The sequence below is a fragment of the Struthio camelus genome, chromosome 4 (assembly GCF_040807025.1).
Source record: "Struthio camelus isolate bStrCam1 chromosome 4, bStrCam1.hap1, whole genome shotgun sequence".
In the NCBI taxonomy this organism is placed as follows: domain Eukaryota; kingdom Metazoa; phylum Chordata; class Aves; order Struthioniformes; family Struthionidae; genus Struthio; species Struthio camelus.
The window spans coordinates 43,275,992-43,303,330 of record NC_090945.1 but is presented as its reverse complement, the minus strand read 5'-3'; the positions used below and the strand labels follow the sequence as shown (position 1 = coordinate 43,303,330).

The following is a 27,339-nucleotide window of genomic DNA, read 5'->3' as shown; positions in this document are numbered from 1 at the left end:
AGAAAAATATTTAAAAATAAATGAGATTTTTCCTGGTGTGGGGTAGCTGTTCATTTTAGAACTGGAGCACTTTCCTGACCTGGATCGCAACACAACCACGTAAGTTTTTCAGTTAGTAGACCCTAAGGTTGACTAGGTGCAGCAAGACTACTCCAAGCCTTTGTTACCAACTATTACACTACAGAACCACAGCTTTAGTAAAATATTTGAACAAGATGAGGGCCACCACCATCCTTTTTTCTATTTCCCTATAAACATTTCTATGACAATACACAAGTAACTCAGGACTCAACACAGGCTATCATATCTTTATTAATGGTGCCAGGGAAGAACAGTTTAACCCTTTTTGGCGTAATACTTTTTCAGTTTCCATGATTTAACAAATGGGGAAACCACATTATGAATTAAGTTTTCTTACAGCAAATGAAGACACGTTTAGAAATCGGGATGCAGCTTTTTCAGAATGGAAATTAATGATTATCCAAGGACTGCTTAATAATAATAATACAGAAAGAGACTTAAATAGTAAGATCTAGTATGTGGTTCCAAAGTCCTTTCAGACTCCCTCATGATGCAGCAGCTGCAATATAGTGCAGCCCATTGTATAAAGGAAAACACACTAGTTTATTTGTTCTGTTTGCAGAAGTGGACTGTTTGCTGGCTAAGAACAAAGCTCTTGAATACAAGTTTTTAATCGATGGCTGGGTCACTGTTCTTTTCATAATGGATCAGAGATACAAATACAGAAATCTCTCTTTTATCCCATATCCTGTAAGTTGATGCTTGCACTAGAGAAACATTTAGCCAAGACTGCCAGATAAACTCACTCCTTCCCTTGAAAAACTTAAAGCCTCATGAGAAAATAAGCTGTTTCTTTGGACTCGGTTTTGAGGGCACCTCAGATTAACTATGCTGTCAACCCTTATGACCACATCCTGTCACAAAACACTCCTCTTCACGTGGAGTCACGTGTTATACTTCAGGGGGCAATAGGTGCATGAACCAGAAGAGTTGCAAAGGAAATATATACACATGTATTGTGTGTGATGCTGTGTTTATAATACAGCAAACATTGCCACTGAATGATTTCAAAAAATAAACACCAAAAAACAATACATACTAAAAAAGATCCTATTCAGGATTTTAGATTTTGTGTTGGTTGTAACTAGCAAATCCTTTAAAGGGAAGGACATGCCAGGACAGAGCTCTAAGAATACTATTATTTGTGATTTTCTTTTCTGTTTTTTCTTGTGCACATTTCTTGTTCAAAAGCAAGACAGCACGTTTATCAATAAGTCCAAAGTGAAGCTACGTGTAATGTTTTCCTCAGGCAGTAGGGAAAAGTCCACTTCCACCATGGGTATACGTTTCCACACTTCGTTACACTAACTCACAATACTGTGCGAACGTGACAGCAGGAGGGGCCATGCTATAAACCAGAACCTTGAAAAGATCCAGGTTAAAAAAAAATCTGTTGGGGGAAGGCCTTTATTTTTTTTTTAAATAATAATCTGATTTAGTTTATAATGCAGTCCAGCAAAGAATGGAATCAGCACAACTAAGGAACACTACACAGAACACTAACAGAACACTAGCACAGACTCCTAAAGGAACAACTCATGGCCAGAACTTTATATCATCACACAATTCCACTCCACCTACCCTGAACCAGACTGACTTCTAAAGCCCTTAAAGTCACAGCTCTTGAACGAATGCAGGGATTTCCCTTCAAGTTATGCTCTCAAATTTACGCTCAGTAGAAGCCCTAGGCACAAAGCTGACTAAATACATGCTGAAATGCATACATATAGTGTGGGAGAGTTATTCATGCACGAGCTTCTTACAGTAACTAACTCTCCTACATTGTGCATTGAGTGTAGTTTATCTATATGGAAATTGAAAAGGTTTGATGGGTGAGAAAGTTGATTTTTCCCTCTGAAAACATTAACTTTGAGGTTCTCTTCTTAAAATATGAAAATGTAATATTGCATTAAGTCTGACATTTAATTTCCTTTCTGAAAAAAGGAATGTAGAAAGTTGACTACATAGAAAAATATGACATAATATGTAGATATCATGGAAACAGTGGTATAGCATTATGCAAAGTGAGTGCCATTAGAGATGAATGATAAAATAACTCATTCTAAATGAAGAATAAATACTAGAAGAAAACTAAGAACCTACATACATCATTTTCATATATCAAACATCTTATGGTAGAAAAAAATATTGACATAGAACTAAAATTAAAAGAACAGAACAAACGTTCTCTTTCATGTTTAATTAATGTAGTGACAACAACCAGTGCTGCAGGCCTCCAGTGTTGATAGCTCATGCACTAAATTAATGTGGTTTTTATTCATTCAGTGACTACACCTGACTTCTCCCTCCTCCTTGCTGAAAAACATATGAGAATTCAACAACAGGAAACAAAAAAGAATGGTCCTTACTTAGAACTTTAAAAAGCACTTTAAGGAAACAATCTCCTGCTCGCGCCTAAATCAAGTAAGATATTAATGAAAGAGGTTATAGTTATTTGCCTCTTGAAGAACAACTTGTGAGCTTGGCTATACTGTGGCTATAATTTTTCTAAATACAGAATGTTTTTTTTACAGAATGTAAATACAGAATGTTAGTGCCAAAGCATATACAAGTTCTGCATTACTTAAACGCGAAGCACTCGTGCCCTTTTGAAACGTTATACCACACATCAGAAATTAATTCAGTACAACTTCTTACTATGGATAACCTGAAGAGACAGAATAATGCTCTTGAAAACCCACAAAGGATATCAGATATAAGAAACATAAGTAGCTACCTACAAGCTGAAGCTCCAGTTAAGCACTGTAGCACAAATTTTAAAAAAGTTAAGAGACAACATTACTCTGCATCTTAGGTATTCATGTATTCCTACAAGAATTCTTAATCATCACAATATTTCACAGTACCTTTCAGCTATACTTAGTCCTGTTATATAAATAGAAAATTGAAAGCTAGAGTAAATCTTAAGACCATGCAACATGCTTATGGAGAGAACAGTTTTAACTGAGGTCTAGCAGTCTACACTGGGATCCTAAGTTCTTAGAAATTCACAATACCAATTTCCATCCTGGCTTTTAAACTTAAAGAAAAGGTCTTGCATCAGTTTATTTGGTTCTACTCATAGCATTCAGCTCTACCCCTAAAGCAAATAAATAGTACATATTTAGTACTAATAGTACAAAGAGGGTGAAGGTGACAAAGGAAGAATAGCTTTACATTTATTACAAATATATTCAGTATCAATATTAAATTAAAATGCAACTATCATTGCAATAAATCCAAATCCACTTAAAAGTTCAACTGTCTTTCCAGTATCCAAGACAACTACAAACTTGCAATATCACTCACCAGGTCACATTACTTATATTACCAACCCCAACATCATTAGATATATCTTCAAACAGCCAGGTAATCTGGAGCTGTGAAAACGAAAGCCTGCATCAGACTTAGGAGTTTCAAACTTGGAGTTTTCTGGCCTTTAATGAGTCTTGAAGGAGAAAGAAATGGAAGACCGATTCTTCTTCCCCATGAACATAGAAGCGAGTCAGCCTTGCCAACATCAGGCTAAAATGCATCCTCTTAGACAGAATCTGCAGCCAAAACACACTAGGCTGCTTGTTAACCACAAAGAATCTCTGACACCTTTGGATTTTGCAAGAGGTCTTCTGCAGTGAGACTGAGGTTTGGACAGCTGCTAGACTGGCAAAATACAACACCATTTCATGCAAGTTTTTCACTATTCACACCTGTCATCTGACCAGGAGTAAATAATACCTTAAGAAAGGGGCAATATATGAAATTAACCCTGCAGAATCAGAAGACATGGTATGACCTGCAACACAGACATTTAGTAGTAGGGTATTTTATTTTGAGTTGGTAATATGAAATCTCATTCCAAAGCTTTCAATCAAATATAGCTAAGATGACACTATGACACTACCTGATTCAGTAGCCAATAAAAAGTAATTAATTTCAGTCTAGTGCTTAATAAAAGTGATTAAATTCAGGATGCATAACTGCAATAGAGGTTCTCAATGCCATATACAGCAACATGTTTTTGTCCCCTGCAAAAGCAACAAAGTGACTGCTAGTAATCTAGCATTGAGCAAGAGGAGAAACAAGGGCATAGGATCAAGGACGAAAACAAGAGAATTAGATATACCACCTGTTCAGCAATTAGAATTAAATTAAATTAAATTTTTAAATTATTAAAAAAAAAAAAACTAAGGAGATCTCAAAAGATATGGGGAGGGGGGAATTTACCCTGCCCATCTTCAGGATTTGTGGTTAGAAAATATTAATGGCATTGAAGCTATGTTTTTCCTAAGCTTGTGTTTTTTCTATTCTGTTTGAAGCCTCAGGTTTTAAAACAGTTCTGGTAAGAAAAACTGATTAGCTGTATGTGTGTGGGACAGTGAAAGCCTTCATGCTAAATGTTAGTTCATTTAAAAAACAAACAAACAAACAAAAATACAACCAACCACCAAACAACCACACATATCATAACCAGCTAAAAATTCCTGAACAGTAGGTCAATAGTAAAGCAGCAATTTATTTCTCAGATTAGCCGGGGGGGGGGGGGGGGGGGGGGGAAGCAAATGACATAGAACAGTTATATCAGAGGACATGGTTCCACATTTAAAGAAGGCATCTACTTTGTAAGTAACTACTAAGTTGCACTAACATCTCAGGGAGAGAGCATTACAGAGGCGGCTGACAGCAGTAATTTTTGGCAGAACAGACCACCTGCTTTACTGTATTTAATAAGGATTGCTTCTAAGGGTCATTAAAGTAAATTGACCCTTTTTTATTTACTTCAGTAGTCTCCGAGTGTGGCCCAGAATTTAAGCAGTATGACTACTTGCTTTGTAGGCATGGAGTCTGAAAAATCTTGCAGTTTGCAGATGAGATTTCCCACGTCTGCGTCAAAACATATGGGCAAACCAAAGGATTCTGCAGGTTACATCTCTTTTGCTATAGAAAATATCCTCACTCTTACCTGCACGTTTTCTTCTGTAACTTGAATTTCAGCAGTGTAAATATAATCAATAAGCATCCTTAGCGTCCAGCCATCAACTTCCTTTATTCGAACTCTCTTTGCTCGACTCTCACTCATCTCACCTGAAAATACAGTTTGGTAGTCAAGTAAGTTAGATAAAAATAGAGCACAAATTAGAAAGAATTTAATAGTAACTGCTCCTACCTTCAGCAGAAACTTTTTGTGCATGATCAGTTGTAATAATAAAATCATTGTAAGAATTCAATTTCCTTCTTTCCTTCCTCCCTCCAGCAGTTACCATCAGCTGAATGCTACATGGGCTAATACTTTTATTGCAAGTGACCTATTCTCTCCAATGTATAAAATCAGTAAAATACGGTTATCAGACCTGAATAACACCCTTCAAATGCATACAAAAATATTTTGCTAGCATTGCAAACCACTGAAGTACTTCTTGCATTATTAACTCCTTAATTAAAGGAGCCTATCAAACACAGTCTGCAGAGATTTTACAAAAAATTAAAAAACTTACTCCCAAAAATGAATTAACATGCATATTTCTTTGCTTGTCTACTTATTATTCCCTTAGCAATTTCACCTCTGTTACAGATCTGATTTAATAGTGAAAACTCAAACTAAGATAAAATGGTAAGCAAGGGAAAATTTGTTGGACCTTATCTTGCGGAGGCTGAAATACTGGACATATTCCAGAACTAATCTTCACAGAAAGGCCAGCAAAATAGCTTCTGCCTTCTAAAAACATGATGATTCTCAAAGTGTTGCATTTTGTTTGTATATGAAATAATTGCCTAAAGATACACTGAGTAATGACTATAACCTTCTCCATAACTACTAAGCAAACACCTGGTCATCTCAGATATCTAACGCTTTTTTCATTGATTATAGATTGGGAATTGAAACACAAACTACACTGGCCATATTGGTAGAGGTATAAACTTTGGCTTAGGAAGAGTATATCTCAATCTTGATACATCCATTTCTTATTCTTACATATTGGTTATATTCTTATTTCTTTCCTCTAAGCACCTAGGGTAAAGGGTATTGATGAGGTAAGAAATTCAGTTCACACAACATGAAAGGCAGACAGGATGGGGAATGATCAAGAAGGCGGCTATTACTGCTGATATTTCCCTGTGATTTACATACACATTTTCACTTTCTTTATCCCAATGTGGGCTGTAGGATTGAACAGAGAGAACGCATTTTACTGAATGCATATGGCACATAAGAAATTCATTATCATTATCTATGCCCTTCTCGAGCTGAAGGCTCAACGATGTTTTAAATCAACCTTTTAAGTGGTAAGGAACGCAGAAGGCCATCTACAGCAACCTACTACTACTTAATGGTTGCTAGCATTCTGGAAAGCACTGATGAGCCGCATGAAAAAAAAGTAAAATCTAGCCCCAGCGCTTTCTCTTTTCACCTGTTCCACGGAAACATTTCCCTACACTTTTAAAAGATGATTGCAGCATGTTCTTTGAAGGGCCCTCTGCTTCAGGTTTCTCCTTCTAGTTCGACAGATGAAACCTATTGATCTTCAGAGCATGCATGCTGCAAGTTATTTATTATGCAAGCTTCTGTGGAGGTGGTCCTTTGGGAAAATCATGTGTGTGGGAGAGCACAGTTTGATATTCTGTAGGCACGTTAGCTTTGTTTTCAGATTTTGTGTCGAGGCTTCTAGAGCCATGGATAGGCACCTTCTCCGGTTAACACCGCCACCCAGAATTTACAGAAGAGGAGAGTTGCTTCTCCCTTTAATGCTAAAAGGAGACAGTCTTAACTACGATTCCAGACCCGTCCCCTTGTGATCCAGACCTTGTTTGAAAGATGATATGTTGAAAACCAGAGTTTCACTTGCTAGGCACCCTGAGTCTAGAACTTAGTGTTTTAAAGAAATCATTTCACAACTGGAAAGCTGCAACAAAACATCTCTACAGAGTTTGTAGTGATGTAGAAAGATAAGCACTGAGCTAGTCCGAACTCCCAAGCAGAAGCAGCAAAGCACTCAGTAGGTCTGAAGTTACTAAAAGGTTATCTAAAGTTCTAATATGGTTCCTCATAGCAGTGATGTAGGCAAGTAGGCTTTTGTTTGTTTGTTTTATTTCACAGAATTTTACAGGTGGAGAAAGAAAGTGAAGAGAACAGCTAACTGCCTAAGGATAACTGCTGTGGCAGCGCAAAAAACTAAACTCAGGTCACCCCTGTCCCAGGTCAGGGGTCCTAGGGCCACTGAAGTATCCCTTCACTGAGTCTTTGTCACCCTATCTCTAATCTTTTAAAGGTATTAGATTCAGAATCACAATATATATTTCTAAAGAATTTCACGGTATAAACAAAGAAGAGTTATTCCTTGTGACATATGCAGCCCTAGATTCTTATTCTTTTTTCTATTGTTTCTTAAAACACAATTGTTATTAACTTACTAAACTTCATACATTTTTATTCCTAGGTACTGTGGCTACTGCCACCATTATAACAAGTGGAAACAGACAAACCTTTAGGCAATGAATTTGATCACAGCCTGTGTCATACCCTGTCCTGCATAGTAGGCAGTACCTAATGACTCAGAGAAAGATGGAAGTAACTTGTAAATATGTTTCTAAAAATAAGTTTCTAATTTCCAGGCAAGAACAAGTAATCCTGTAGCATAAATTAATTATAATCTTTTTTTTAAATGTATTTTCAGTGACTGCTTAACTTTGCATGGAGGAAAATATTTTTTTCTTTTGGCTGTAGCTGGTTAATAGATCAAGCTTGCTTATTTGAACTTCCAGAATACTGCATAAGAATGCAAGCACGTCTGAGAAGTATCAATTGCAATCTTTATAGAGATAACAATTATGATGAACTTCAGAATCATGTCTGTGGAGAACTGCTGAAATGCACTGAAAACAATCAACTGGTCCTTGCTGAAAATCGTATATAACGCTAGTATTAAATCTGTTGAAAATCTTGAAGCCAGCCTGGAACTCTGTTGAAACCTCCACTGACTTGGTTCATTATAACTACATCAACATTTCCACAAATGGGTTAAAAGGTTCCCAGCCTTTCATCAGGTGAGCATTCCCACCCCCTGCACCACAGAGGATCACTGAAAAGTTACATTTAAAAACATAAGACAACATTTCTAAGCTGTAGCGAAGTAAGAGAACAAGGATTTTAGCGACTGAAGAGTGGCCGTATACAGTTGCATTGGCACACCCAAAGGGTGATAAACTTCCGTGTAGAAAAAAGCAGCCAGGGACAAGCAGGAATGCTTCAACCAGGATTTGCTGCCACAGAGCGTAATAAAGAACTATACTCTAAGAAAAAGTATTTTCAATGCGAAAGTCAAAAACAGTCAACCCTTATCACAGGACTTAAGAGGCTTATGTTTCTCTATTATTAAGGTGAAGAAAAGAAACTGTAGGAACAGATGTTTTCATTTGAACTCAACACAAAACCGTAAAAGTTAAGAGAATGCATCAGGTACTCAGAATGTTTGTCTCAACCACAGATGCAAACCTGAAGACCTGTTAGAGGAATATTATCGATATGGGAGCTCTGTGCTATTCTACACACATGACTTGAAACATAACAGGAATATGCTGGATTATACGTCTATTCAGTTTCAACAGAGTGATTGCTAACAATTAGCTTCCTTACCCAGAACATTATGGTATTTTACATGATATCAGTCTTCCAGTTGCAGACAAGAATAGTTATTAAAACTCCATTTTGCTTGTATACTGGCATGGCAAGAGTCACATTGCTGATTCAACCTAAGCTAGTGGCCAGAAGTAACATGCTGCAGAGAATTCTTTTAACTTCAGACAGTTACCATTAAGGACCAAGCTGGCACAAGATTTGAGAAGGAAGAAATAAAACTTCAGAAATTCATTTTAACACGCATTTAGTAGTAGTCTCACTCTGACAGCAAAGTCCACAAAAAGTTTTCAACGTGACTTATAACCATCATGAAACCAAATCCACAGCACAGGAATTCAACTGGGAAATACTATGAATCCAAACCTACTTTAGCCTTGCAAGCCTTCAGGCGTTCCTGTTGTAGCAACAAAGCGACAACTTGGCCAGCGTGGAGCAAGCAGAGGCAGAATCAAGCCTGCACAGAAAAGTTGTGGCCACGACGCATAGTATATCCGTCACAGAGAATTATCGAAAGAATACTGAAACATGCGCTCCAGCTATAGGCTGCCAAAGTCAGAGAAAGCTTTCACATCTACTAACAGCCTAGAATACGCAGGGACAGAATGTAGCAGCAGGAAGAACAGTTGTTAAAGGACATAACTTTCATTTGAATTATGAAGTAAATTATTTTAACCTTTTGTACAAGTGAGATTATTATAGCCATAAAGGGTGTAAGAACTCTACTATTCTTAGCTTACTTAGTATGTAAATTTGTCTATATAAAGGAGAGTTTTTAAAGCATTCAGCATGTTAATTAGGATGCCAGTATGTCCTTAGACAGAGAATAAATTCATTAAAAAAGAAAAAAAGCCTCCTATTAGTTTATTTACAAGTAAAATAAGATCCTAAAAAGCATAAGTCATTTAATTTTATGCTTTACACAGTTGGACTGGATTAGAAGATAGTAAGTATTGAAACATTTGGTACCTGTAAACATGGCATGGAAGTAGGGGCTGCAGGCGGCTAGCACAACTCTATGCGCTGCAATTTCCATGTCTTCAGCTACTATCGTCACATCACACAGCAAGTTTTGACTATTTAGAAATATCAGAGAAAGTAGTTTTACATATGCAAACTACAGTAGAAAAACATATAATAGCACACAATTTCTCTTCTCATACCCTCAGAAAAGGTAGGAAGACAATGTTGATGAAGCAATGTTTTTAAATGTGTTACAAAACCACATGACTCTTACTCAGCAGGATTACAGATGGTGCTTGGTACACAGAACTTTCTAAAAGCAAATAACTGAATTGTACTTTGAATTGTGCTTTCTTACATAGATTAAAAAGTTTGCTGCACTGAAAAACTAAACTTTGTATCAGCCTAATTTATAAACCTGGAAGTCTGAGCCTCTTTTAATACCTATGATAGAAAAAAGAATTTGATATACACAAACACTAAAAAGTTGAGCTAAGAAATGAGACTTTCCAGATTATGAAGAATCCAACTTTAGTTGTGATCTTGGTATATAACACTGGAAGCTCATACCTGCTCAACTGTTCAAAATATAGATTTACTGTTTTCCAAGTATTTTTCATACACGGTTCACTGTACACAATAGCAATTATTTTTTATTCAAATTACTTTAGAATGTTAGTTACCTCCATATTTCACCTGAATTTTTATCCTCATTACATTCATCTGAATGCCTGTCTTTTGCAATTGTAATACATCATATTTCTTCCCTCTTCTGTTGCAGTAAAGATATCTCTTATTTTAAATCATTCCTAACATAGATGTTTCCAATGCAGTTTACAGCTACTGGATATACATCTTCAATTAAATCCATCACAACTGTTAATCTTTATAATCAGATTTTTTTAAGGGAAAGAAAAGAAAAGAGGAAAAAAAAAGTTTGCAGTTTCCCAGCACCTAAACAGCCAAACTCACAGACACCTTTTATTTCCTCCTTATTCGAGCACTGTCTTTACCAAAGTAACATACAATTGACAAAACTCAAAACGAGCTACAAAAAAAGGGGGGGGGGGGGGGGAGGCTCGCTTTAACAGAGCATACTCTTCAGGGATCAGAGCTGTATCTCAAACCAGTGGTCCCTATTCTCAGTAATTCTGCAGTTAGAACTTTTCTCGAACATATACCATGATTAGAAGGCAGACCTTCTAAAATAGTTTGCCATTGACACACAGAATAGTGGCATGCCTTGGTGTGAGCAGTTGCATTTTTGGTCTAACAGAGTTGGAGCTGTCAGCTAAACTGCTCAGACATTCACCCTGGTCCCAAGAAAACACCGTAACTGCTCAGCCACTGCAATCATCTAACTTCTTTGAGCACAGCCTCAAGTAAGAAGCCCTTGTGGAGGTCACACACCAAAAGATTTTCAGGCCACAGATGTCGTTTGGGGCCATACTGCAAGCCCCGTCTTAGGGATTTTTGTTCGGTTGGTTTTTTTCTACTTTCGCTTCTTATTACTTACAGTAACTAGTTTAGGCTGCAATATGATTATTATCAAAAAAGAATTAAAATTTAAGGCAATGACCAGGCCCATATGAAACACAGAATTCAGAGGAATTCAACCATTAAATTTATTATACAAAAGTTGACACAGAAAGCCACAAACAAGCGGTCATCAGCCATCTACCCAACTTTTTCAGAGACACTTACACTTATCCTGACAACAGTAACATAAAAGGTTTTTATATGCGGTTGCACAGAGGTACCAAAGCTAACAGTGAAGCCTGAAGCAATGAAATTACATCAATGCAAAACTCTAGCTAATTAACTACATTGCACAAGATACACAGTTGCTTATTTAGAGGACTGCCCAAATGCATCTAGTCTGGAACTGCACTAGGTGAATATGTCCTACAGGTACAGGTATTTAGCTGGTAAGCTAAATAAACAGTCAAACAAGCAAGCTCAAATTAAATTATATATTCTGGTGCAAGCATCTTGTGGCTTCAACAGCAACTTAGCACATTTATTTCATGACGGTAAACTAACTTATTTTGGAAAAGCTTACATTCTGCTGCAATTTTGTAACAATTCACTTGTACAGACTGACTGAACGCATGGAGCCATAGCAGTACACCATCTTGACAGATGAAATGAGGAAAAAAATAATAATAATAATCATTTGCCAACCTGCAGATTATTCTCTATTGAGTTACAGGGAAAAAGGTCATTATTCACATCTTCAAAAAAATTCAGTAGTCTTATTTAGAAGAATAAGAATTTTAGCATAATAGGCGAGGTCAAATTCTGTTATGACAAAAGCAAATCATAATGAAGAGCAAAGATAGGCATCAGAATGCAACTTCTTCATATGTCATGAACTAATTAGATATCCTAACGACTCTGACTCAGTGTTGAGGTGATAGTGAGTAATGAAATGATAAAAATTACCAAGGATAAAATTACTCAAATTTGTCAAAATTTGAAGCAAAGAAAAACTCTTACGAGGTAATAGAACTAGGTAACTTGGCAGCAGCCAAAAACGTAACATAGATTCACAGACTTAAGCACTCTGAAAAATAACGGATTTTAGGTGTTTCAGGAAAGGATTTCTTCGTTAGTTGTACACTTTCAAGAGACCATACCTGTGGCAAATACCTACTTGTGCTACACTAATAAAAAGAATCGAGATGGAAATCACTTTAACAACATAGTCAGTAAAACCTGAAATATCATTAAATTGATTAAAATTAGGTCTTCATTTTGAGTAATGAAGTCTGGAACAGTTTATTCCAGTTTAATATTTCAAACTTAAATAAATGCAAATATTAATGTTTATAATCTTACCTAATTAGCACTTAGCATTTTAAGAGAAGCTGTATTCTAATGAAATCATTTTTCAGCACTAAACAATAAACACTGATGTGTTAGCTACCCTAAGTAGAACCCCACTTAAAGTTTACATGGCATTGCTCCTGCTCAAACTTTGACTATTTATAAATGTAAGACAAAATTCCTCAAACTGCTTCTACAGCAATCCAAATTTAAGTAACCATGGAAACTAGAGTATATTCTTAAAATAATCCACAGCCTTCAACAGTGCACTCTGCTGAAAGATCGTGTCTGCTTTACTTGCAACACAAGATAACGTAGGTAAGGTTTAATACTTTTGGAATGCTATAATCTAAGACTCATTCCGGGAAATTGTTTCTTCATCTAAACTCTTCCTCACCTTCATAAGGTAATTGCTACCAGGGCTCTATTATACTCCTTGAGTCAGTGAACACAGTTACTGGGGTCCTTGAAAAAGCCAGCAGCATAACTAAGGTGAAGCAACAAACATTCTGTCCTTCTAGCACCAGGTAACTAAGCTGTTGCATATTGGAAAAATAGTTTCTGCTCTTGTCTTATTATCCTCAGACTACGGGAATCTTTGAGCTAGTTCTAAATCACTCATTCAGAGTGTATGATTTTCTCCAGTCTCGCAGTACAGCAGAAACTGTCAAAGCCAGATAAATACATTGATCTGATCACAACATCTACCATGGTATTAAAGATTTACCCACACCGAACAAGCGAAGATCAAAGAAAGGCACATTTTAATAAGATATCAGTTGCTGTTTTTTTTTTTATCAAATGAAGCCTCTCCAATGTTTAAAATCATGGGGGAAATAACAATGGGCTACAGGATTTTTACACCCTCAGGTATCGTCTATGCTAGAGAATATTTTTATTTAATTTCTCCATTGTTGCTCTTAGTTATAAAGTTGAAGTACTGTCAGTGATAGTTGTGAGCCCTAATTACCAGAGCTCAGTTGTGAGCTCTAATTACCAGCTGTCACAGCTTTCAGCACCATCTCACCTACCCATCTGTAGAAAATAAATCAATACGAGTGCTAAGAACAGCACTAGCACCAGTCTCCCAGTTTTGCTGAAACTGATGGTGGTATCACTCAAGGTCTTACAAAAATTTATCTAGAAAAGTGATTTTCAGTATATGACTTGCAGCCCTCTGCGAGTTCATTAATTTATCCTAGGGGACATGGAAAAGATAACAATGGAAAGAAAATCTAGTGTCAGTTGGTTTACATTTGTTAGACCGTCACCTATGTCTCAAGACCAGAAAATTTTAATGTTTTTTTCAGGATGCAGATCATTACAAAAAAAATCAATGACAGGCATATTAAGAGTCTCAGGCTCAATTAAAAGGTCACTTTTAATCTATCCAGAATCAACTATATACAATACAGGATCAATAGCTGCAATTCTTTAACAATATCCTCCAAGTATTTTTCAAGTCCCATAAGCCCAGCTTTGACTAAATTTTGAGGAAGATGTATACAGTAAAGTAATACCTTCTTAATTCATTCATAACTTTGAAAGCTTTCTTCATGTGCCACGGATTCACTGTAACAGGACAGTGTTTTTCAGTGTTATCATCTTTCAGATCCAGTGGCTTCTGATGGCAAAGTTTGGTACATCTGGAAAGAAAAAAGAGCTAAGTTAATACTTCTGTAGCTCTATTTTATTCCTCGTTATCGGGGGGGGGGGGGGGGAGACAGGGAGCACTTCAACTTGTTCCTTACTTCAGCCAAATTCTACTGTAGGTCCTCAATACCAATGAGGTTGATAGAGGCATTCCAAGCTCACAGTAAGCTCCATAAACAAAACATATGGGCATGAAGCCATAGAACGTTTCTAATAAATTCTGAAATTCTAGGAAAAATAGAGGTCCTTAAACTTTTATCCTGCTGCCAGTCCAGATTCTCACCAGAATGAAGCATCCATTATTAGCAGCCTCTCAAAGTCATCACCCGTGTGCTAGAAATGAGCAGTCCTCTGCCCTTCCATCAGGACCTCCCTCACTGATTCATGCAGCTTCCAGGTTCTCTCTCCTGGCAGGAAGACCACATGATGACAACTGCAGTTTGTTCAGTCTTTTCCAACCAGTGACACAAAACATAAATTGGTATGACAACAATTGGGGAGTTTCACCGATCCACTCCATGCTTTGAAAAGCAAAAAATGATCCGACTCTTAACTATTCTTACACTTAAAAAAAAAAAAAAAAGTAGGAAAAAAAAACTCTGCAGTGTGATAATCATTAGCTCTAATTACAATTCTCCCTTTATACAAGCAAACTTAAATTCTGTAGAAAAATGATTAGATACATCTCTCATTTGCTAGGACTATCTAAATGGCAAGTGAATTTTTCAAGCCACGCCAACAAGTTTCAGGTCTATAGCCATGATGCTATTCTTACATGGTAAGTTACATTATTGCTGTATTTACTAAACACTTAGTATCAGTCACCTTTTCACCTATGCTATGTAACTTTATTCCCCAACCTCCAAACTAGAAATAAGCAAAGTATTTTTGGCACTACAGTCACTCCGTGGGGCAGCTGACTCTGGTACATCAGAGAGATGATTTCAAATAAAAACTTGATCTTACCTACTTGAAGTTAAAAATAGTTTAAATTTAACATATGCTTTGACTGCCAGAACTCCAATCTCTCTTCTACCAGACCTAAAACTTTTTCCTTAGGCATATCTGAAGAAGTTTTAAAGAAAAACTCAAGGATAATTAAAATTTTAATCTGGAATTCTATACCCTGTGCACTACAAGCAGCTGTAAACCAGCTGGCTTTATTTTTTAATCATTCCAAAACTAGTAACAAAACGTTGAGGTGAAACAGCATGAAACTGCATCAATCAACAAAGGAATAACAAAATGTGTGGTTAACAAAATAAGTTCCATCTACAGAATTCAAACCACTAGCAACTTACTGCACTCCACATCACACTGCTAAGAATTTAGTTTCACACTCAGTTGTGAAAAGGATACAAGTTATTTCTGAAAGGGGTCAAGTAACAGGACAATTTTTGCATCAGTCAGAAAAAGTCCATGTTACAGAACACACACGTGATGCTGTTCTGAGGTCCAAAAAAAAAGAAAAAGCATATTATCTAGCATACACCTTTAAACTGAATATTACCCTAGTGAGCTAGCGAGAAATCAGTGACATCAGGGAACATTCAGGAGACCACAGACTAACTGCGAGGTAGCGACCCAGGCTTTAAAGAAACTACTGATTTACCAAACTCAAGGAAGGAACATCTTCTACAGCACCTTTCCGCATCCCAAAGCGATACATCAGGTACTGCTGTGTACATAGCTGCACACATACACAGAGCACACACCTCGCACGCTGGCTGACGTGCAAGAAACAGCGGCAGGAGCTGCCCTTAGGGTGCGACCAAGCACCTAGGAGCAGTTCCTGGGAAGCTGAAAACCATTTGGTGAAGTACTGGAAAAAGGACCGGTTTGTTTTAAGGTAACGACACCCACAGAAACACCAGCGAGGTGCCTCCTGCTTTTAGGGCCGCTTTGTCTACTTCGAGTTATACGAGTCTGCCTTACAGTTTCACGAAGCAGGCCAAAGCTGTGTGTGAATGATCTTATTTAGTTCGTTTTTAAGAGCCTCAGCTACAAAGTATCTGAAAACACAACATCCTGAAGGAGGCAGGAGGAAGCTGCGCTGAACTGGAGCGCACAAAATCAGGGCTGAACCCAAACGAAGTACGGGGGCAACCGCATGGCCCGCTCCTGAAAAAGACGCTTAACTAAATAATCAGAAAACTCCAAGTGCGACAAGCATGATGACTGCTGAGTCAAGCAGGGAGTAAATCGGGAGCACAGAAGGAGGAAGCAGAAGGAGCGAGGGGGAGGAAGGGGAGGAAGGGGGGGGGGAACCGCCTGTCCCCGCAAACCGCGAAGCGTTTTTGAACTCCAGCGGCCCCGGCCACCCCCGCAACTCCTTCCTGCTCGCCGGCCACCAGCCCCGGGCGGAAGGTCACGACGGCCGGCCCCGGCCCCGGCCCTGACCCCGGCCCCGGCTACGCGCCGCCGGCCGGCCCCGCCGCGGCCAAGGCCCCGCCGCCTTCGGCCTCGCCTCGCCAGACCGCCAAAACCCGGCTTTCTGTCAGCAAAACGGCGGGCGCCGACGCCGAGGGGCCGGGAAGGCGCCGGGGGCACGGCTGTCCGCCAACGCCGCCACGACGGGGCGCGGCCGCCGCGCCGCCCCGCCCCGCCCCGCGCAGGTGCGGCAGCACCGCCGGGCCCCCGGCCGCCCACCGCCACCGGCCCTGCCGCGCCGCCCGCCCGCCCGCCCCGCGCACTCACACGGGCGGCAGCAGCATCTCCATCGCGGCTCCGCTCGGGCGTCCTGCGTGCAACGCGGGCGCCGCGCGCTGCCGCCAGCACCATGCCAACGGCACGGCACGGCACGGCACGGCACGGCACGGCACGGCACGGCACGACGCTGTGCCGCCCGCCCGCGCCCCCGGTGCTCCGCCCCGCCCCGCCCCGCCCCGCCGGCACCGCCCGCTTCCGGGTTCCAGCCCGCGCGAGGGCGGTGGCGGGCCGGGCGGCGCGGCACGGCGCAGGCGCGGCGGCCGGGGCCGGGGCGGGAGGCGCTGGGCGGGGGGCGGCGGCGGGCGGCCGCCCCGCTCCTTGTAACGGTCCCAGTGCGGGGCGGCGGCGGCGGGCTGCAGCGGGCGGCGGGGAGGGCGCCGCCGAGGCAGGCGCCTGCCAGGGCCGCGGGGGTGCGCCTGAGGCGGCCCTCGGGTACAGGCCGTGGAGGGGCACCTGCTGCTTCCCGCCGGGCCGGTCTGGCAGCTGCTGTGGCACCTGCTCGCTCGGCTTTGCTGCAGCTCGGGGAAAGGGCAGAGGGAAAGGTCTCGCAGGCGCGAGGGTCCGACGGAGGAGAGAGGGGCTTGGAGCACCGCGGGCTGCGGTTGGGGTGCTCTGGTTCACTGGGACTCAGCGGATCTAATGTGCTGTCACCTCGCCCAGCCCAGCAGGACAGCGACTGTTTTGCTCAAAACAGCTGCCTTCTGCCAGTCTTTAGTTACATAATCACATCCTTCCCTGAGGTTTAGGACTAAGTCGTTGAATTTTTTGTTTTAATGTTAGTTTAGGTAGCTTCTGTGATGCAGAATCTCTGAAGGAAACAGGACAGGGATCTATTTCAAATACTTGTCTTGGGAAGCTGCTCCGCTGCAAACCCTCAAGAAGACTACTGTGCTTAGCAATTTCTGTCTTGGAGGATTCTAGAAGATTTTACTGTACTTAAACCTCTGTAATTTACTTCCAAATCTTAAGGAAAGATTGTGCAGCGGAAGCAGAGGTGTTTATCAAGCTGAAAACAATTAAGGTGTTTATGACTGATAGTTTCAGTAAAAATAAAATGGTTCTCCTCTGGAGTGAGAGATTTGATTATCAACAAAGTTTATCTGAAACTAATAGATTTGCCACTAACTGACCAAAACTACTTTTCTAAAAGTGAGGGAAGTTTGAGGACAGCACGTTTGGAGAAGGCAAAATAGAAAATGGTAGTGTACTTCGGGTGAATGTTATAGATGGATACATAAAGCCTTCCCCAGTGTTTCTAATAAAGTCAGATATTATTAAAACTAAATGTATTTTAATGATGTATCATTTCATCTTTGCTAATCTTTAATAACATTCTCACTGGGAAAATGCAGTTTCAGTTTCTCTCTAAAATTATCTCTCCGTTTACCAATTCTCTTTCACTATACTGTGATGTTTAATTTGGGAACGCTTCAAAAATCTTTCAACAGGTTTCCACTGGAGGTTTTTCTAAATGGAATCATCACAATTGACAGTGCCTGTTTTCACAAAGCCTGTGCTTTGTAAGCGTTGAATTTGTCTCTTCTCAAGAGACAGCAAAGTTTGCCTCTGGGTTGTATTGGAGAAGACAAGCTACTTGTTGAAGATTTGAAAGAGAAACAAGAAAACCTGCTTGCATGGCAATCCGCTCCAAAGGGACCAGCTTGCAATAATGCACTCTGAAATGGAAGCTTAAAAGCGTCCTTTTCAGCCTGCGCAATGGGACATATTAGAGATGAGTTCTGAGTTACGGCTTCAAAAGCAGTCTGGCGTTGGTACGTTAGATTGTTACTGATCACTGTCACATCATACTTTCAGGTTTCTGTTTCCCAGAGTAAATGAGTTACTCTGAAAAACAGAGAGAGATCTTAGCTTTTACTGATCTGTGAGACCTAAGTGAATCTTAGCAGCAATCGACTGCACAGTTTAAGGCTTCATGTTAGTATACATAGTCATTGAAAGTTTGTCTGGGAGCTGAGGCAGGGTTTTTACACTACTTGGCTACAGCTCCTTCAAGCACATAGGCTGATTCTGCCTCCTGTTAACAAGGCAGAACTTTTCAGTAATGTTCATTCTTAAATTAACATTAAGCATTTCCAGCCTATGAGTTCTGTCATTTTTCTTGTAATGTTTTCTGGCTTTTCAACCAAATGTTTACTGTTAGTTTAAGAAACTTCTGTGATGCTTTACATCAGAAAGAAACACAAATGGGACAGTGATGTTTTCCCCCCGCCTAAAATTATGTCTTTGTACTTCAGTAATTCCTGAAAGGAATCATACACATATAAATGATTGTATCCAAATATGTCACATGGTTATGGCAAAGTAACAATCACACATCCTTCTCCAACCATGAGGAAATACATCTTTTATATACAGTAGTTGGATTTTTGTGAGATTTTGTTTGGTCTATTACCTATTCTGCGTAGAAAGAACTTTTAGAGAACAATTTACTTTACCTATGCGTGTGTGTATATATGTAGTTTTCAAAGGAAATAGGCCAAGTTTCTTACCTATGACAAAACAGCTGCCATTTTTGTTTAAGAAGCAGCAATTCGAATCACTACATTGACTGAGGAAATTCACTTTTGTGCTTAGGACTGCCCCTGTTCCGTTGGGGACCCTTGTTCCGTTCCCACTTGTTTTGAGGAGTTCGACAGGAATGCATCCAGCTCTGCGCTTGCAGGACAATGCTTATTAACTACTGCAGATTTCTTGGGATATATTGACACTAGAAGTACTTTATTGACACTAGAAGTACTTTACCAATATAGAAATACTGATATTGTACATCAGCAAAGTGCATCTGCTGAAAATGCAGCTATGTTAGCAAAGCGATACTTTCTAGTAAGACAGTCCCACAAGTAACCCGGTCCTACAAATGAAATAAGCAGTCCTGGTAAAAGTCAGTGTAACCCCAGGCATACATGGTGTTTTACAGACATCTTTAAGGGATCACACCAGGCTGACACGGTCATGCTGGAAAAAATCTGTATTAGGTTTAGCCACAGACAACACTAAAATAAACTCTTATTTGTATTTCTAATGGTCAAATCCAGATTAGGAGGACCTCTCCAAAAAAGAAAAAATAACTTTGTATTGAAGACTTGAAGTATTGCTCTCCTTTTGCTGCTGTTGCAAATAGAAAAAAAAAACGAGGTCCTTCCTCCCTTTGTTAGCTGTTACGTTATTTGTAATTTGTTAAAGTTGTATCTTACTGAATTTTGTTGTAGGTAATTTATGTTTAAAATGTAAGTAAAAATATATCTTTTTTGTTCAGAATCTTTTAGGGCACACATCCACTCTTTTTGCTGTGCATTTCGCCCCCAGTAAGATGAGCAACAGATTTTATACGACATGACCCTGCATCTATGTAGATCCACAAGAAATCACCCATGTGGAATTCATGGCAGGAATTCAGGTCAACACAGTCATTGCCTATTATTGCATTTTTTGCCTAACATACTAGTACTAGTATCAGCATTAATCAAGCGTTAACTAACGTTATAATGCATTATATAGTGTAAGAGACTTTTTTTTCAGAAGAATGGAATATTAAAAGTTTCAGAGAACCACTGATCTAAGGACATGAATGCAGTTGAGAAGAATTACATTGAAAAATAACATGCAAGGGAAATGCAAGAAAGTGCATGCAGCAGACAGAGGAGAAGGGGACCAGATTGCAGAGGAATATGTATTGGAGAGTAGGCAGAAAGAAGGGGAAAAAAAAGATACATAAGTCAAGAGTGTGAAGTAAAGAGGAATAGGAAAACAGCTCTATCAAAAATAAAATGTACTGTGACCAAAATCAGTTAAACACAATTAAGTTAAACACGATCAGTTAAACACAATTAAGCATGGATAAAAATATTTTAAATCTTTTACAGTATTATTTTTCAGTGTAGGCAATTGACGCATCGTACCACGAATGATCATCCTTAATGAAAACAGATGAAGGGTAATATTTATCTGTAGAAAGTTCACAGACCCTGTGATAAGGATGGTGTACAACTAGTAATTATGAACCGAGTTTCCACTGATTAAAATCAAAAAGGGTGTATTTCCAAAAATACTCGATATGGCACACAGTCTAGCAAACAGATTTTAAACGCTCTAATCCTAGTTTTGAAAAAAAAAAGGCAAATAAAAAAGCAAATGGTATGAAGCTTCTGAGTTCTGGAGAATGGGGAAGTCAAGTATTTGTGGTCAGTTCTGGACAGTACAGTGTTCATTGCAGACTGCAAGTTCATTTTAGTGTCATGGAAAAAGCAGTCCTAGTTCAAGCAAGCATTATGAATGGAAGCAAGCAGAGATCATGGTTTTGATTTGTACTACTACAGCAAATTACTGAGAAATTACAGTCGAAATTTCTATGAACACGTCTGAGGCCCTTTGCCACCCAGGTTTGGATTTTACATATGGTATACTCCTGATATGTTTGTGAAAGAGGTGGTTGAGCTCTTACTCCCTTACCTGCAGACTCATGTTGCTTCCTGTGCATTGGATAAGGCAATTGGGTCTTCACACTGAGCGGGTTCACTTCATTGAACCAACAGAAAATCCATTAAAAACTTTAAATTTCTCTCGGATCGGTAAGCTGAGTTAATTCACCTTATAGCCATACAATCACCTAGATCTGATACAAGGGAAGCAGAAGTAACCCACAGTAGGGATTTCACAGGGAAAGCTGGACCAGTCCAATCAGCTCCAGCCCAAACATAGGTCAGGCAAAATTGATGGTGGAGCTCCACCCTTCAGAACACAGTTGTACCGTGCTGATTTAATAAGTTCTGCTAAAGAATAAAAAAGGATTTACTAGATCCAGTCTTTAGCAAGTTATACATGATGTGGATAAGCAGGACTATTAAGGTAGCCTTCTTGTTCTAATAAGTCTTCTCAATCATTGTTTTTTTTCTGATCATGTATTTTAAAAATAACATAGATTACTCCAATGTTCATAATGTCTACTTTGTCAAAACCATTATTTTCTTGAAAAACAAAGTAAAAAATTATCTTTGTAGATAATAACTGAAAGGTGTAGCACCGTACCTAGCAGATACCTGTTCAAAGTCAGGGTACTTGTGGTCCATCGTAATTATTCCCACTCTAACAGCAGTATTATAAGATAGTCCTAACCAAGTCAATGAACTATTAAACATCTTTTTGAGAAGCTAATTAAATAAGTTACATTTACGTTGAACCAACTATTATACTGCCATCTGGTGCTTACTTGAATGTACAATTACACAGAGAAATTCTATTAATTTAAACACTTCTTACTATGAGTGGCCTGCAGCAAAATAACTGCAGTCATGCAAACCTGAAAAACAGCAATTGGAAGCAAGTTACACTGTGAGGAGTGACAAAGTATGCTGAAAGGATCAATCTTAATATATATGCTGTTTCATATGCATCTAAATAAGACTACGGCAGTAGTATTTTCAGGCTCTGCGCCACCTGAGGAGGCATTCAGCAAAACTGAAAAATATCGTTGATTGAGCAGCAGCAAGTGGAGAATACAGTTCACATACTGTACACATCTTTTATTTTACAAAGAGCCAATGAGATTGAAGATAAAATATTAAAAGATAATGTTTGGGGAGTCATAACTGACAATCACAGAGGAGTGGTTACTGCATATAATGTTGGACAGACAGTTCACAGAAAATGAAAAGCATGTCATGCTGCTGTTCAAGAAATTGAGTAAATCCTTGTTTGGAATGATCTTGTATTTTTGGTGTAAGAAAGAATTAAAATGATTGAAAATTCATTGTAAAGTTTAAAAAACATCTCAGAATCAGTACACCTAATTACGCAGAAAAGATATTCCGCATAAAGTCTGGACTTTTATTATATTAAATTAAAAATGAGAGGAAATTTAAGTTAAAAAAAAGTATGAAAAGGTTGAGTGAAATAACACTGTTACAGAACAGATGCTCGCAGATTGAGTATTTATTATAGTGTTCCTGGAATAGTATTTTCAGCAGCATCAGTGAAAGTCTCTTGCCAATTTTTCGATGCAAATGAAGAACATCGTGATCCAGACTTTATATAGTGGAGAAAAAATTAGGTAACCTCAAAATCTAAAACATTCAAAGGAATACTTTATCAAAATGCTAGTAATTAATGATACAGCCTAAAATTAGATTATGCAAGTTAGTTTCCACCAAGTTAATTTAATGATTTTCAGATAAAATATTTAGAAAATGGGGAAAGAATTGTGGTAAAAAATATATTTTTTTGAAATTTCATCCCCTATCTTTATTTTAATTTTGCTAGTAATTTCTTGAGACAAATCAAGTATTCATCTTTTTCTAGGAAAATCACTCTAGATTGCATATAATCTAAACCAAAATATTTTCAGAAATAGCTCTTCATTTCCCTTTCATAATATAGTTCAAATATATGCTTGCCCTATTGTGATGGCTTTATAATACAATACAAACAGAAATGTGATTTTGAAAAATCAGAAATGATAAAATCTGTAGTTAAGAATTAATCTGCAAAGTGAAAACATTTTCTCTCCACCAGCAAATCAGGGGGTCGCCTAAGCCTTAAACCATTTCAAACTCTAAGTCTTGTTTTAAGGTAAGGTAAATAAAATATAGCGTGATATTCAGTTCCAAAGGTTGATTTATATTCTACTGTATAATTCTAATGTAATTTCTAATGCAATAGAAAGTTGTATCCTTTCCTTAACCTCAGTGTAATTGCTTTTGCATATAGTTGGAAATTCTCTTTTGATAGAATAAAAGAAAGTCAGTAGGAGTGTTCATTCTGTTGTTCACAGTTCTTTCATTGTCTGTTATTTCCCCTGTCTCATCTGCATTAAGCAGTTCAAATGTTTTCTCTTCAGATGTAATAACTTTTATCTACTTATTTTCATCAACTCTCTCTGGACTCCGTTATGGACACGTAGAACATTTTCCTAAATGATTGGTACTAACGAAGTGGAAGAGTTATCCACAGGCCACACCAAGCCTCCAGCATTCAAATTTGTAATTCAAAGAGCAAAAGACTTGTAAGAGTTTTTATTTAAACCAGTGTTACGCTGCTCTTCTCTTTTCAGTATCTTGCATTTAAATGAAAATGGGGCCACAGGATTTTTAATGAGTATTTTATGAAGCCAAAGGTTCACAGCAATTAGCAATTTTATCAGGTAATTAATGTGTAGAAACAGTGCCATGTTGTTCACCAGAGAAACCTTAACATGAAGCGCACCTTACGTTATGTGAAGATTGGAAATGATACACAGTGAGAAACATTCCTTTAGTTCCAATGTGTATTTACTAGTGAACTGTTTTTTTAATTTCAATAGGATTTTAAAAACTTACAGAGGCTTGAGATAACTGTGATGTGTCTGTAACCTGAGGCCAGAACATAGGCTTCACTTACTGCAGTATGACTGCTACAATCAATTCATGCAAATATATTTGTCTTTACCGTTATTTGACCTTTTCACTTCCCATTTGTATTTTTAGTTCATGCTGATATCTGTCACAATCCCATATTCTCAGAGCAGAGACTGTATTCTTTACACAGAGCTGAATATAGTTTAAGTCCTAATTGTGCCTGCAATATGAACAAGAAATAGAAATAATGAATACCCCTTACAGCTTAATGTGGAAAACATTGGGAGCCCAGTCCTGCTTCTGTTAATGCCAAATTGTACATAAAGTTGCAAGAGGAAAAAGAGTAAGCTTTAGGCCTCTTTGTCAGGATACAACTGTGAAATTTAGTCCTCAAATATTGTAGTTATTACTGACATGGAAGGGCTTATGTCTAAGTACAGGAATTAAACCTGGGCATGCTCTAACCTATGTTAGTTTTCCTAAAGGGTAGTCTGAAAATAAGGACATCATAGCATGACATTTTTGGGCCATACCATGTCTTTTTTACCTTATTTTTATCAGACTCTTTCACCGTTGGAGTTGCAGAGGAAGTAACGTAAGAACGGGCCTCATTTCACACTCAGACTCTCAGCACTGGATCCACCCTCACTAGCAGAGATTCAAGTCAGGTACACTAAAATGACAATGTCTGCAAAATCTGCCAGAGGTTGAAACAGGAATTCAGCAGAAGAGAAAGAACTACTCTATTTACATTACTAAAACCTCTGACACTAAAAATTACCTGTGAATCTAGTAACTCATTTGATTGACCAAAACACAGCACAGATTGTCACACTAAGAACAAGAATAGAATACTATGATAATAATTACATTCATATTTTAAGTATGCTGGTTGAAAATTGTAGTCACATATTTCTGAAAATGCTAACTAATCTTGTATACAATAAATATTTGTGCATTTGAAATATTTAAGCTTTTAATTTTTACCCAACTGTGCCCTTTAGTAACCCTTTGAAAACACTTCATTTTAAACTCGGTAGAAACATTACTCACAAGTATATACAAAATTATACATATTCAAATGACTGTTGATAGATGTAACCCTGCTGGGACTTTAGGTATCTAAAATTATACTTCAAATAATTTATGTATTTGATTTAATCTCAAACACATGCATAATTGCCTACATCATGCATATTTTCTATTACATATCTGTTTGCAAGCCATTGAATAGAGGTGTTTTGTAAGTATACAGCAGTTTGCAGTAATGGATTCTAGATGAGACCAGAGATTGCTTGCTATACAAGATGATCTCTAAACAAGCACAGAGAAGTGACAGCTGCTTAGCAGCAGCTATGTTCTTTTTTTATATATTACGCTACTGACATAATGTAGAGGAATTTCGTGTTTTCTCACCTGATTGTATTGGATGTATGCATGCAAAAAGAGGTTGAAAACAAGACTACAGCTAGCATACACTATTTTACTGAGGCTGGCAAGAGGATGAATAAGAATGCCTCTACAACTGAAATTATTGTGCTAATAAATAGTTATACAAAGTAACAATTGTTACACAGACCTTGTGCATCCAAGTAACGAATGGAGTGCCAGGTTACTGGCTTCTTGGATCACAGATTGCTGCACAATTGTTCTAAATCACTTAACTTTTTCGATTATATCTGTCCCCCACACACGCTATTTCAGCTCAAGTTATCATCCATGCTAAATTCAGAATCCAAACTCCCAAATTAAGGAGTAAAACATATGTGTGCATTCCTAAGTAGGCACATAAGCAAGCAAGCAAACAAAATGTGGGAAATATAAGAAATAAACATGCATTTGAGCATTTTGTTTGGTCATAAATAAAAGCAATGGTAGCTAAGCAACACAAGATGATCTATGATTTTTTATGAAGGATTAAAGTGGTTTGTGATTTCTTCAAAACATTTAATGCTGTTTTGATTTAAATAGCTCTGCTGTATTTTTAAAACTAATATAAATAAGTGTATTTATATTTAAAGACAAATGTTAAAGGTATTAGCATTATTAGCCGGCACTCCAGCCGGCACTAGCTTTCTGGCTGTGTGACTAGGTGCAGCACCTTGCACACTAGTATTTCTGGTTATTCCAGAACAGACATATTAGCCAGAAGGCAGACATTGTTGTTCCTTGCACAACATACTGAACATGAAGACCTCATTCTTTTAATGCTGATTAAAAGCTGAGTCAACAAAGGAGCTATGCAGATAAGTTATACAGTTATATGAAGAAATGGGAAGCTTTAGCAGTCATAGAGCATCCTTGTAAAAATTGTGCAATCAATTTTTAAACTGATCTATTGAAATATCCTTCTCTTTAAAGTATATGGTTATTAGATCTGTGTAGGTGTAGACCACACCTGCCAAGCTAACTCTTGACAATACACATTACTCAAGACAATACACATTACAAAAGTGACACCAATTGCTGGTGCAGCAACCAGTGAATTGTGGTCTTGCTTCGGTGCCACAGAAAATTTTTGTCTTTTTTTTTCCAAGTTCTGTGACTGCTGATCAGCAGGATTTGTGTTCTACTGAGAAAGGCAGTGGGAGGGGGGAAGAGGAAGCACAATAACAAAGTGGAAAAACAGAACATTTCAGCAGAGCAAATGGAACTGGGGAGATTCACATCACAACAGCTTAATGCTTTTATAGTTGGGCTTAATCTTACTGAAACCAGCAGGTTTAATGTATGTTTTTACATTTAAGGTAGTTGCCCAAGGAGTTAAATATGTGTATCCACACAAAACAAGAATGAATGCCAGCCATGCAGCATGTAAATGCTTTGGGTGGGAGGGTTCCACTGGGTATTTTTCTAGAAGAGAAAAAAGTTATAGAAATAGAGACAATAAGCTTGAGACTGAAGTTTATACCTCAAAAAAGCAGTTTTTCCTTTTGGGGCTGTTTCAGAAAGTCAAAGTCCTGGCTTCTCTTAACAACATGAAGACTGCTTCCAACCTGAAGATGATACAACCTTGCTTTCTTTCAAGCCACTGTCACAGCTCTGATCCCCTGCAGTGCCCTCAGTAACACCAGGCTAAAGTTCAGGGATGGTCAAATAAGGCAAATTAAAGGTTAAGAAGTATTA

General features: G+C 38.4%; 1 protein-coding gene across 4 annotated transcripts in view; it reads right to left on the bottom strand.

Moving 5' to 3' along the window:
- The window catches only part of KLHL2 (kelch like family member 2), a 63,308-nt gene extending 46,267 nt beyond the window's left edge, over window positions 1–17,041 (bottom strand). For 2 of the 4 annotated variants that reach the window (XM_068942418.1, XM_068942419.1), the window contains exons 1-4: window positions 16,853–17,031; window positions 14,023–14,148; window positions 9,680–9,786; window positions 5,042–5,163 (exon numbers count right to left, since the gene is read on the bottom strand). In XM_068942418.1, the coding sequence (XP_068798519.1) occupies window positions 5,042–5,163; window positions 9,680–9,786; window positions 14,023–14,148; window positions 16,853–16,875 (378 nt within the window). In that variant the 5' untranslated portion in view covers window positions 16,876–17,031. Of the gene's footprint in view, window positions 1–5,041; window positions 5,164–9,679; window positions 9,787–14,022; window positions 14,149–14,438; window positions 14,563–15,121; window positions 15,221–15,514; window positions 16,374–16,852 lie in introns of those variants that run through there. The other 2 variants (XM_009677175.2, XM_068942420.1) reach the window with 2 other exon arrangements.
- Window positions 17,042–27,339: the final 10,298 nt, after the last annotated feature.